Raw genomic sequence first — 13,641 nt, forward strand, 5'->3', positions numbered from 1 at the left:
ATGAAAGATTTCAGTTGCCGTCATTCACAGACTATGGTCCCAATTTTCTGAATCAAGATTCACTGAGATGGTTTCTTTTAATTCCATTACTAAAATATGTTAGTACGTTTGTGAATAAGGAGAGTTTATTAAGGATAAAGTGGAAATCTGCCATACTAATAGCTGTCTTAGAAAGACTGTTTCCCTTTTTAAGAGATTACGAGGTACCACTTAGGACGTCACAAAGAAACTCAGAACGATTATGTAAAAGTTTCTTCCACTATCGGGGTCGGGGGGAGTGGTGGTGGGATGAATTGGGAGATTGGGATCCACATACATACACGAATATGTATAAAATGGATAACTAATAAGAACCTGCTGTGTAAAAAAAAAAGTTTCTTCCACTATCATTTCAATGATATGAATTTTGTTGTTCATTTCTTACCATGTGAACCGTCTATTATTTTCCCAGGGCTGCTGAAGATTTATTGTCACACATTCAGAAAAATTACCAGAAACCACAGGAAGAGTTGGAGGTATTAAAAGAAGCAGCAAGCAGCCTCCTTTCAAGACACAACAGTAAAGTGCAGGCCGCAGAAGAGCTCCTGAGGGAAGCAGAGAGGAAGACCCAGGAAAGCGGTCACCTGCTGCTCATCGTCAGGGCCAACCTGCGAGAGTTCAACGTGAGTCTCACCAGCTCTCTCCCCATTAGAGCTGGTACCCAATTCTCCCATGTAAACGATACCAGTCTTAGCTTCTTAAAAAATGAGCCCCGAAGGCTAACTTCAGCACATAGTGTCAGGCACCGAGGTTCAGAAGCCGACTTGCTTTTATGAAGCATCCTTAGAGGTGATTTTTGCTACAGGATAAAAAGCTGCGTGTTCAAGAAGAACAAAACTTGACGTCAGTGCTAATCGCCGAAGGAAGAGGGCTGCTTGATGCTGCCGCTGCACCTGCAAATGCTTCAGGAAAGGCTCTAGCAGTAAGTCCCAACTCAGCACAGCTGCAATACCCAAAGTTTCCAGAGAATCTTCCCACGTCTCAGATACATTGTTAAATAGTTGCACGTGTAGTCACAATGTCGATTTCTCTATGTAGCAGTTAGAGCATCACCGGGATAAGCTGCTTCTGTGGACTGCCAAAATCAGGCACCACGTAGATGACCTGGTCGTGCAGATGTCCAAAAGAAGAGCACTGGACCTTGTCTACAGAGCGGAGGACCATGCCACTGAGCTCCAGAGACTGGCAGGTGCCCTGGACAGGTGAGACCACACCTTGCAGGAATTCTCAGGTTGTGATCTGTGGATCAGAGAGGATAAGCATGGCTATTTTGATCACCGTGTTGAGTTAAATTCTTTTTTTGTCTAAAAATGAAGACTTCTCTTTTATTTCCATGGCAAGGAGGATTTTCTCCCATGTCTGGTAACGTGGTTGACCATCAGCAGGACTGTATGATGGAAAAATGCAAACTGAACCAGATAGGAATGAAAACAAATATTGTGCTCTGATATCAAGCCATTGAGGCCTTACGTATCTACCTGGTGCTCAGGACTTTATTGTTAGGTTGCATATGGACAGAACCAGATATTGATTTATTTATACATCTTGTCTTCTTGGACCTTGTGATCCGGCGGGCTTTACGCATGGATGCAGGTTGTGGTTGCCCGTCCTGGACCATTAGAAGTGTTGGGAGTCTATTTTCCAACTCCTGAAAGATACCATCTCCATTACTTTCTACTACCTGAAGGTCTACCATTGTACTATCATAATTTTAACATATATTTTTGGATATTTGTCAAATATATCCTCAGCTTGTTAAAAACACCTTTAAATGAGAAGCACAGCTTTGGGCCAGTGGTTCCCAAATTGTTGCAGCAATACCCTGGGGAACTTTAAAATACTGATGTCTGTGTCCACTTGCGTCTCTCCCATCCCCCGAAGACTGTGGGATGTGAGCTGTACTTTTCCTTTTTTTTAAGATACTCAGGCGACCTAATGTGCAGCAAATGAGGGAATCGGGGTTTTAGGCCTTATCAGTGAGTTACACAATATTGTTAGTTGGTACATTTATTTCTTTAGAATCTGTTATAAATTATGAGTGGAAAAAGTCTGGACACACTGGAATATGTGTGTTTCTGTGTGTTGGGTGTGTTTTGTGGAAGGAGAAAAATAAATATTTTTCCAGTTTGAGGAATGCTGCCATAAAAGATTAGCTCACACAGTGAAAGCGACTGAAAACGATGTATTGAATAACATAGACTATTGCTTAAATTATGTGCTGCATTGAGCACTACCGCCTATGTCTGCCATCGGAATCAGAAAATGGAATTACATACTCAGTTCTTCTCCTTTCCTCATCTTTCATTGTGTCCCAAAAGAGAAAAGAATGTTCTGACTACAGGCATAGCTACAACAAAATCTTTATTACTTAGTATGAGTAGTAAAAGCAAGTTGGTGTGATACGTAAAGTTAAATAACATTGTTAGCTTTTATTTATAAGTCACTGAATTTTGCCAGTGAAGTAGTAACAAGTAATAACTGCTGGTGTCTGGTTTGGGAGTCACCCAACTCAATAACCTCGGGAAGAAAATGAAGTAGGTTACTCAGCAGGCAAAGATGTGTCAATTGTCAGATTTCATTTTGAAGCTAGAGTGAGCTGGATGAAATTGCACCATTACCAGCTGGCAACTTCTTGAGTGATTTGCCCACTTACAAGAGTAAAGTTCAGGTGATTGAAATACTATCTGATGCTCCTCCAAAACCCCTAGTGAATTTCCTCAAATTGGTCTATACTATTTGAGGAATAAGATTCAGCATCCTCATATATGCTTAGGAAAGCTTTTTTTTTTTTTTTTTTTAATTAACACGTGCCGTAGCAGGAGCGATTACAACCAATGCAAACATGCAGCGGCACCCCACACACACGCAGGGGGTTTGAACAGAGATCAAAGAATGGATGGTTTAAAAGACGGGACACAGCAGTCATCTCTTCTTTGGGTGTTAATTAAACAGCAGTTCTTAGTGTTATCACTTCTTAAGATTACTTTTGGAGTTAGAGGGGAATCTACATGTTGACATGAAATCCTGTCTTCCTTGTTGATGATAATTCTCTAAGGGGGAAGAAACTGGAAGGCTTTTAAGCATAGTGGGGTAGTTCAGTTTAGTTGATCATAACATCTCTAAATATGTTGATTTCACAGTGGCCTTGGAAATGTTAGTCATGTGTCCCTAAATGCGACCAGTGCAACCCATGTCCATTCCAACATCCGGAGCCTGATTGAAGAATCAGAGAAGTTGGTGAAAGATGCTCTCAGGACTGGGAGCAAGGCGAGCGTGGTAAGAAATGCCCTGGGGGCTTCCGTGCGTGCCTTCCTTTTCTGGGCACTGTGGGGTAGCGATCCTTCCCTGAGGTGCTTGAGCAGAGATGCACTGGCTTAAATTTATGCTTTAACATTCTTTTCTGGTGGGATCTGTTTAAGGCTTCTGTCATCAAGTGATGTAAGTTTTCATTTCCTAAGTCATAAATAATGATAATGCTACTTGATATCCACTTGAGACAGCTTTTCTTACCCGTGGTGAAGATCTTCATTTAACGGCTGGTTTTCGTGTTTATAGATTTTAAAATGGCTGTGTTCTTTCTCTTCAGCCACAAATTAGAACATATATTAAACGTAAGATAGGACAGTTTAAATTGTCCCTGCCTGTTATCTGGCTGACTTCCTTGTTTGGAACTACACTGGAGGCTATTCTGATAGAATGGAGTTGCTTTCTCCACCTCCGCCCTGCCCTCCAGTTGCTATGTTTAAATTGTTCTGTTTTACAGGCCTCAGAATCTCTTGTTTCTAGTGGGAAAGCGGCTCTCCAGCGCAGTGCTGAATTTCTAAAAGAAGGCAATAGCCTGAGCAGAAAGCATGGAGGTCAGTTTCCAGCTTGGACTGTGTTGATATTGGAGTGATTGTGGGCACATCTCTGAACATACTTCCAGAACATTCATCTTTCCTGGAGCAATTTGAAGCTTAACATTTCTTTGTCACAATAATATTCCAGTTTCCTATCATAGACATATCATATAATTTTTATTTTAGTGATATCATTTAATGTGCAGTCCCCTCCAATCTTCCGTAGACTCGATAAGCCTTCCGTGAGAACCAAAACCTCTACTCGCTGCTTTAGTTCTTCATAGCGTTTGTCAGGTTACCTGTGATTTCATGTGCTTCTCTATTCATCTCTCAGGGTTTCACAGTCTCTTGAAGAGATGTATTATGTTTGATTCCTCTTGTGTCTTCCTCATAGGGCTAATGTAATGTTAGACTCGTGGTAGGTTCTTATTAAATAATTACTGAATTAAATCATTATTGATTTATCTATTTAAAAAAAGACCTATGCAGTTTCATTTTTCCCGAGAGTTTCAGTAAGCAGTTTTGGCATATGTAAGAGTTATCCAATAAGCATAACACAAAATGGCAGAGGAATCTGTTGTGTAAGAGAAACATACAAGTTTTATAACGTACAGTGGGGCTTCCCTGGTGGCGCGGTGGTTAAGAATCCGCCTGCCAATGCAGGGGACACGGGTTCGAGCCCTGGTCCGGGAAGATCCCACATGCCACAGAGCAACTAGGCCCGTGAGCCACAACTACTGAGCCTGCGCGTCTGAAGCCTGTGCTCCGCAACAAGAGAGGCTGCGATAGTGAGAGGCCCGCGCACCGCGATGAAGAGTGGCCCCCGCTTGCCGCAACTAGAGAAAGCCCTCGCACGGAAACGAAGACCCAACGCAGCCCAAAATAAATAAATAAATAAATAAATATAACGTATAGTGTACCTATCACCTTAATATACTCTAATACAACAAAAATATTGTCTTTTCCTATGGGAGTAAATAGTGGGCCATAAACAAGGCTCATACCCCTTAGACTACTTCCATGTCCAGTCCTGGACCCTTCCACAGCTGTCTGAGCCAAGGGCTTGGATAGGTGCATATTTTTTGTTTCTCTGTGAGTGGCACAATTTAGAATTTATGTTCATCTCACAATACAAAAAGTCCCTAATTCTCGATCATAAAGCTTTTTTTTTTTAAGCAGATATTCATTTTTAATTTTTATTTATTTATTTATTTATTTATTTTTGGCTGTGTTGGGTCTTCGTTTCTGTGCGAGGGCTCTCTCCAGTTGCGGCAAGCGAGGGCCACTCTTCATCGCGGTGCGCGGGCCTCTCAACTATCGTGGCCTCTGTTGTTGCGGAGCACAGGCTCCAGACGCGCAGGCTCAGTAGTTGTGGCTCACGGGCCCAGTTGCTCCACAGCATGTGGGATCCTCCCGGACCAGGGCCCGAACCCGTGTCCCCCGCATCGGCAGGCAGATTCTCAACCACTGCGCCACCAGGGAAGCCCCCCATAAAGCTTTAAACACAAACTCTAGCATCACTGTTGATGGGCGGTAGCTTTAGTTTACATAACTAAAGGTATTTTGTAGGCCACAAAATAGTGAACTTTCTGGCAATTAAAACTACGCAGAACCATCATGTTCATCGTGGATTTTATCAATAATTTATTTTTTAACCAGGCGTTCAGAATCCAAATGTGATTGTGTATTATGAACAGCAATTTTAAAAGTAAAAGCTTTGATCCAACAGCTTTGATCAAACATGAAGGAGGATGAGTTGAGTGCCTATTGGGTGGTTAGAAGGGAGCAGGAAAGTAGGGGAGGGACCCTGGCTGAGAAGCAGGTGGGGGACTGAGAAGAAGATTCCAGAGCAGGAGCCCGTGTTTGGGGTCTTACAACCTAGGGGACAAAGGTGGCCAAGATTTGGGTGTGGATAGGAAGTTAGTAAGTCTGATTAAGACTGAGTGACTTAAACACAGTTTTTTACCCTAGAGCTCTAATTAAATTGGGCATGAATTGAGGAAGAAATATTAGTGAGAAGGGAAACAAAGAAGAAAAAATGATCAAGTAAGCCCCAAAACACACAATTTTTATAATGAGTGGTGCTAAGTCTTGCTGGAAAAACTTTCGATACTTGGGGTCTCTGTAGAAAGCTGCTGATTTTATAGATGGGTCAGGAATGATAAAACTCTCATCTAGGCAACATTTTAGGACTAGCCTAAAAGGGAACACTTTTTCCCCTTTGAATAGGTATCGCATTGGAACTGAGTGAATTGAAAAATACTGCAAAGAGATTTCAAGAGAATGCTGATAAAATTACTAAGCAGACCAATGAATCACTCTTGATACTTAGAGCAATTCCTGAAGGTAAGTGGAAAGGGGGTTCTTGATTTAATTATTATCTTCTCGCTGCAAAACCCTTACACATGAGCATGAGGAAGACCTGCCTCAAGTCTGATGGAGACCCCTCACCCGAAATGAGGCCAAGATCGATAGAGGAATATGGTTTGGAAGTGAAGATCGCTATGTTTTTTATAACATCAGAACACCTGCATTGAAGTAGTAGAATTATACCTGAAAAACAAAAGCCTTAGATTCTTTATGCTACCGTGTTAATTGCTTACTTTTAAAATGGGCCTGAGATGAAAGAAGGGCCATTCAAAGAAGCCAGGAAGTAAAGAAGCTGGAGTGTTCCTGCTTTAGGGGGAAATGCTAGATTCATTACAAATGTGGGAAATTAGAGAATTCTTGCTTGGAAATTAAAGAAATCTTCCTTTGTGAGGCGATAAGCATTCTAAAATAGATCACTTTTTTTTTTTTAACGTCTTTATTGGAGTATAATTGCTTTACAATGGTGTGTTAGTTTCTGCTTTATAACAAAGTGAATCAGTTATACATATACATATGTCCCCATATCTCTTCCCTCTTGCATCTCCCTCCCTCCCGCCCTCCCCACCCCACACCTCTAGGTGGTCACAAAGCACAGAGCTGATCTCCCTGTGCTATGCGGTTGCTTCCCACTAGCTATCTATTTTACGTTTGGTAGTGTATATATGTCCATGCCACTCTCTCTCTTTGTCACATCTTACCCTTCCCCCTCCCCGTATCCTCAAGTCCATTCTCTAGTAGGTCTGTGTCTTTATTCCCATCTTGCCACTAGGTTCTTCATGACCTTTTTTTTTTTTTTTCCTTAGATTCCATATATATGTGTTAGCATACTGTATTTGTTTTTCTCTTTCTGACTTACTTCACTCTGTATGACAGACTCTAACTCCATCCACCTCACTACAAATAACTCCATTTCATTTCTTTTTATGGCTGAGTAATATTCCATTGTATATATGTGCCACATCTTCTTTATCCATTCATCCGATGATGGACACTTAGGTTGCTTCCATGTCCTGGCTATTGTAAATAGAGCTGCAGTGAACATTTTGGTACATGACTCTTTTTGAATTATGGTTTTCTCAGGGTATATGCCCAGTAGTGGGATTGCTGGGTCGTATGGTAGTTCTATAAAATAGATCACTTTAATATTGATGGTTTGGAAACGCAGTGTTCATTAAAATTTTAAATAGGATAACTTTTTAAAAGTATAACACAGGCGAGTTGTGCTGTGGTGATTTATTTATTTTACACTCCTTCAACCTTTTCTTTTTTCTTTATAAGATTATTTGAAAAGTCCTATAAGATAGCCAAACATCTCCAAAGTTCTTCTGTCTGCTGGTTCATCTTATAAGCATGAAAGTTACTGTGGGGAGCTGGACTTGCGGCGCTTTGGACTGACTTAAATCAATGGAACATTTTCTGATATGGAAATTTCTTTTTCTCTTATTTATCTGTTTTTAAGGATACATGGTGTATGTTGATCAAGCACTCAAAAATAACTTTTTATTTGGAAGCAATTTCCAACTTGCCAAAAAGTTGCAAGAAGAGTAAAAAGAACACCTGCATACCCTTCATCCAGCTTCTTCTAGTGTTAATCTTTGCCCCGTTTGTGATTAAACACTTTAAAAATGAATACGAGTGCCTTTAAAAAAAAACCATCAACCAGATTTTCTAGAATAACTGAATTCCACTTTATCTTTAGTGACCATTTAGTTTTCACTGCACTGTTATGGAAATAACAGCCAGTTGATGTTGTGGGCAGGTACACTTCCTCTAGCCTAGGATACTTCCATGTCACCTAACAGATTTAAATTCCCAAACCTTCTTATGTAGACGCAGAATGATTTGGAGACGGCGTTAATGACCATGAGAAGGGAGTGATAGGAAAGGGACCAAAGAAAGAAGTTTAGATTATTAACATGTAAGACACTGAGCACATGGCATCTCGTTGTGTATTGAAATCATATTTCAGTACAGAGGGTTGTCATCAAAAAATATTTCATTCTTCCGTAAAAGGAAGCAGTAGAGCGTATGATATGCAGCCTTAATATTACCATTAAAAACAGAAGCCCCCTTTTGTGTTCAACAACCAGCAAAAAATTCTGTAACATGTCTCTGTAAAATTACAATTTTTGTGGTTTTATGGTTTTCTCTGTGTTTAACCACCAGAGTGCATGCTTGTGTATAAATTTATTTCAGGTGTCAGAGACAAAGGCGCCAAAATCAAAGAGCTGGCCACATCTGCAAATCAGAGTGCTATGAGCACGCTAAAGAACGTCGTGGGATTGGGCCAGAAGCTGTTGAATACGTCCGGTGACCTGTCCAGGGTTAATGCCACGTTACGAGAAACAGACGAACTCCTCCGTGACTCCTCAGTGACCAGTAGGTCGTGGTCTCCCCTCCCATTAGGAAAGTCTGCGTCGAGCCGTTTGAGTTTGCCAAGGGCACAGTGGTGCCTTGTTCACAAACAGCAGTCCTAAAAAATAAAAATGCACCAACATCTGGATTTGCACTTATAAAAAGAGAAGGGCCTTGGGTGATGCCTTGTGCTGGTGCATTTTTCATATATTTACCAAAATGCCAAGGATTTGATTATTAGGATATTCTAGTTTATCCAGTGCATTAGTAATGACCAGTTCATTTCTCTTGTTTCCTCCCTCCTGCCAACTTTCTCGCCACCTCGTATTTTAGCTTTGTTAGCTGGAAGAAAAGTCAAAGATGTGGAAACACAAGCGAACCTTTTATTTGATCGGCTGAAGCCTTTGAAGATGTTAGAAGAGAACCTGAGCAGAAACCTATCAGAAATCAAACTGCTGATCAGCCAGGCCCGGAAGCAAGCAGCGTCTGTGAGTGCCCAGAGCCCCTGCAGCTGAGGCTCCTGGAACTGCAAGTCCCAGAGGCCTCCTGTGCAAAGGGCCTTCGGTCACACTTTCTACTAACCAGCTCTCAGTAACCCCAGATTCCTCACAGCCTTGTCTCCAAGTACATTTAAAGCCTTGTCTTATATATATTTACCTAAGTCTATTTAAGTCTACTTAATTAGTCTCATTTTCTTTGAGTCCTGCTTTTTTTGGTGTGTTTCAGAATGTTGTTGGCAAAGAGATCTCTGTGTCCTCATGGACATTTATCATCGTGGCCTAGATTTATAGATCTGCACCAATTAGCTAGATGGTGCAGAACACATTAGGTCTGAGTGTCAGCATGACTCTAAGTCTCATTGGTTGCATATGGTGCTATTTCCATCATTTTACCAACTTTGTGTTCATAATCCAAGTACTCTTCAGAATGTTCATACAGTGTGGGCCTCATCTCTATGATTCTGACAAAACAGCTTGAATTGCATGAATGCTGCACAAATCCAGGTCACTAACTGCATAAAACACACAATTTGAGAGACTGTTTCCTGGCCTTCCTCGGCACATGGCATTGGCCGTGCGCTCAAGGAGAGGCATTTCAGGGAAATAAGACTTGAGAGAATATCATTTGTCATGCTCCTGGGGACCTATAGACAATAGATGTGACCTCTGGTCTAAAGAGTATCTTCCTGAAGTTTCTAGCCAAGAAAAAGGAGCTCTGGATTCTTTGATCCCTGAGTGACTTCACTTTGGGAAAAGGGCTGTAGGTTTACAAGAGCTCTGGTTTCCATCTGTTTTAGTTCCAGTCACCAAATAAATGTAAACCCGTTGGATGGTTCCAAGTGCTCTGGTTAATATAAACTTATAATCTTGAAGGTTAATATAAGGATTATATGCAAGTAATTACTTATCAGAGAAATATGTAAGTGAAATAACTGCTCTATAAATATTTGCTGAATAAGTAGATCAGCCCTCCATTTATTCCATAAATGATCATCAAATGTCCTGTGTCAGCTATAAGATTCCAAGGTGATTTGGATAAGTTCCTTGTCTTTGAGGAATTAAATCTCACATGATAGAGCTCCCAACATAAAATTTCCTTTTAAAACCTGACTGACTTTTCCATATTAAAATATTTTACCAAATAAAATAAGTTTCAGCATCATCTGATGTTCACCTTATGAGACACGAAGCATTGTGCATTATCCAGAGAGGAAACCTACTAGCAGTGACGATCTGGAACAGAATAGCACTGTTCAACTCCAGGCGTGCTGCCACTGTGGGGCCCTAAATGACTTTTAGGCACTTTAGGGACACTTCCCTTTTCCTTCTACAGATCAAAGTTGCTGTGTCTGCAGACAGAGACTGTATCCGGGCCTACCAGCCTCAGATTTCTTCTACCAACTATAACAGCTTAACACTAAATGTGAAGACGAGCGAACCTGACAACCTTCTCTTCTACCTGGGGAGCAGCACCAGTGTGAGTATGACCCACAGAAGCAACGCCGAGTCTCTAAGGGACAGAGTATATTTTCTGAATTGGTTAAAAAAAAATAGGGCCTTTGTGAAATCACTGATTCTTCTACGAGAACTAATCTTTTGCTAAACTGGTAACGTTAGATTAAAAATAATCAAACTACAGAACTGAATGCCTGTGAGGAGAAGAGTGGCATTTATGAAAAGTACCTCCCTCTGCCTTCTTAACTGTGAGCTGTGGGACAGAGCTTTTCTTAATGTCTCCTGTGACCTCTGAAGCCACAGAGTTGTGCTTTGGGTCTGTCGACCTGGGCGGCTGTTACCAGGAGTGGAGGCGTGCACCACAAGGGGCATATCAGAATCGTCAAGCTTCCCCCCAGGCTCTTCCACCCAGCGAGATTCCCAGGGTTCCCAGAGGGTGCGTCCCCTATGGAAGACTACTGATTCATTTGACTGTGTCATTGGGAACAGGTCAGAGCCCTTGGGTATGTTAGGGCAGAGAATATTAGCAAGCACAAATGCCATCTGAAATGTCTTCTTAAGATACAAGGTGCAAAGCACAGGTCAGTCCGTGATGTAGGATTTCATGGCTCCTGTCTTGCTGTACATCTCACGTTCATGCATTGCCTTCTCAGACTGGGCAAACAAACAAGTGCAATGCCTCCCCTCATGACCCCGGTAGAGGCTGGTAACCCCCAGCAAGTTTTCTTGGAGAACTTCATGGGAGGCTTCATGGAGGGCTACACTGGGCAAGGGTGGTGGGCAGTGATGGCCAACGGTGGCCACCATCTCCAGTACCAATACTCCAGGTCATGCTTCAGCTCCAGGGAGGGGAGCATTTAAAGACAAAAGACGATCTTTTTTGTTTCCTACTTTAAAAAAATTTTTAAAAATAGAGAAAATGCTGTAAGAACTCTTCTTTTAAAGTGTTTTGGTAGTCATGCACAGTCTAGCATGTGAACTCATCCCAACTCATGCCCTGCACCCCAGGCTGATTTCCTGGCAGTGGAGATGCGGCGAGGGAAAGTGGCCTTCCTCTGGGATTTGGGCTCCGGGTCCACACGTTTGGAATTTCCAGACTTCCCGATTGATGACAGCAAATGGCACAGTATCTATGTAACCAGGTAGCAGAGAAAGTTCTCTCTGAGCATCTCGCTTTTTGTAACTGCATCTTATAAGTAATTACATGTTTGTAACATCATATAACAGTCTTTGAAATTTCTGGGAAGTCAGATTATAGTGAAAGAATACTTGGTTTAGATTAACTATAGAAATAATTTTTCTTCATTATTACAGAAGAAATAAAGTTTGTTAGCAAAACCAACAATCAAAAGAAGAAAAAAGTTAAAAGTTTATGTTGCCTTTAGAATGTTAGGTCCAAGTCTGAGGCAGCCAACCCAGTAAAATGTTTGCGCCCCAGCAGAGGGGAGTAAAGTGCAGCGTGGTGGAGGTGCCACATGGCTGGCAGTGGTACAAGTAGAACAGAAGATGAGGGTACAAGTGGGGGATGCGTTTTCTCAAAATTCAGGCACGAAGCAAAATTCTTCCTTTTAAAGCCCCTCCCCAGAGGCAACTGCTGTTAAGCGGCTGTAGGGATAGCTTTCTTTTCACTTTTCTGTAATATCACAGTTGGTTGGTGATGGTGTGTTGTTGGAAATTTCTGATTTTTACTTTGTTATTTGAAAAAATGGGGTAATAATAAATAATAAAGAAGAATAATAATAAATTATTTAGTTCATTATCTGAAACTATTTTAAGCAAGGAGGTAACATGATGGAATTTATGTTTTAAGAAGAAATACTCCACAAGATTTTGGAGTGCAAACTAGGGGTGGGATGGGCAAGAGTGGAAGCACGGAGACCAGCTGGAGACATGGGCAGAAGCAGATGGAGGCTGTGTGTGAAACAGATGTGTGTGTATGTGGACCAACTTGCAATTCTGCAGGTGCTCTTTTTGCAATTCTGTGGCCCTTAGGTTTGGAAACATTGGTTCGTTGAGTGTAAAGGAAATGAGCGCATCTCAGAAGCCACCACCAAAAACAAGTAAATCCCCTGGAACAGCTAATGTTCTGGATGTAAACAATTCAACACTAATGTTTGTTGGAGGGCTTGGAGGACAGATCAAGGTAATCTTCTGAACGTTCATCCGAACAGTGCTGATTGGCTGATTTTACCAATGTATAAAATGAATATGTTTAAATGTTTGAAAATATTCTAGGCAGATGAAGATTTTCCTGCTTCTATTATTTTGTTTAATGACAGTTCATCTGCAGAGTTGGGTTGGTTTTGTAAAGGATCATGCTTAATAGATAGCATAATGGAAAAGAAGCCGATGGTTCATTTTATTATTTGTTTTTTTTCCCCAATAATAAAAGAGGAAACTCAATATTCCACATGAATTTCTGTAAACTCCCTTTATCTCTATTCTGACTCTAGTGGTAGACTAATACTAATTAGCAGTTAGCAAAAGAGCCCATCGTATATATTTTATTACATCAGTTACCCTCTCACCCAATAAAGTTCAGTCACCTGGACTTGGTTCAGAGCTCTGAAATGAGAGTAAGGGTCCCAGTTCCCGGCAGGCCCTCACCACTGACCACATTCTCTGGGTCTCTTTCCTCATTAGTTAAAGGGCCTTCTCTCCAGTGACCCTAGTAACTGACATGACCTTTGAGATCTTGTCCTGCTGTCACTCATTCTAGGATTCCAATTCATAATTGGAAGGAAGTTCAGTGATCACAATCTGGTCGTTTTCCTGGATGTTGTTTTCTCAAAATTTGGATCTGTTAGATCTGAGCTCCCAAGGAGGAGTTTTGTGCACTTAGAGAATATATTTCTTTTCACCAAATATACTTGGATTATGTTTGTTTGTTTGTTTACATTAGAAGTCTCCTGCTGTGAAGGTTACTCATTTTAAAGGCTGCATGGGAGAGGCCTTCTTGAATGGACAGTCGATTGGCCTATGGAACTATATGGAAAGGGAGGGGAAGTGCCATGGCTGCTTTGGAAGGTAACGTGCCCCATGAGTAACACATAAGATGCTAATATGCACGGTGACACTGTCCC

At 41.4% G+C, this 13,641-nt stretch overlaps 1 protein-coding gene across 1 annotated transcript in view; it reads left to right on the forward strand.

Moving 5' to 3' along the window:
• Positions 1-13,641, forward strand: part of LAMA1 (laminin subunit alpha 1) — a 145,490-nt gene that overhangs the window by 99,314 nt on the left and 32,535 nt on the right. Inside the window, 12 exon segments of the mRNA XM_068562441.1 lie at positions 452-662; positions 845-961; positions 1,078-1,241; positions 3,180-3,315; positions 3,803-3,896; positions 6,108-6,224; positions 8,445-8,627; positions 8,937-9,091; positions 10,437-10,580; positions 11,567-11,700; positions 12,551-12,701; positions 13,461-13,585. Of these exon segments, the coding sequence (XP_068418542.1) occupies positions 452-662; positions 845-961; positions 1,078-1,241; positions 3,180-3,315; positions 3,803-3,896; positions 6,108-6,224; positions 8,445-8,627; positions 8,937-9,091; positions 10,437-10,580; positions 11,567-11,700; positions 12,551-12,701; positions 13,461-13,585 (1,731 nt within the window).

Source organism: Eschrichtius robustus, chromosome 14, assembly GCF_028021215.1.
Source record: "Eschrichtius robustus isolate mEscRob2 chromosome 14, mEscRob2.pri, whole genome shotgun sequence".
NCBI classification, from domain to species: domain Eukaryota; kingdom Metazoa; phylum Chordata; class Mammalia; order Artiodactyla; family Eschrichtiidae; genus Eschrichtius; species Eschrichtius robustus.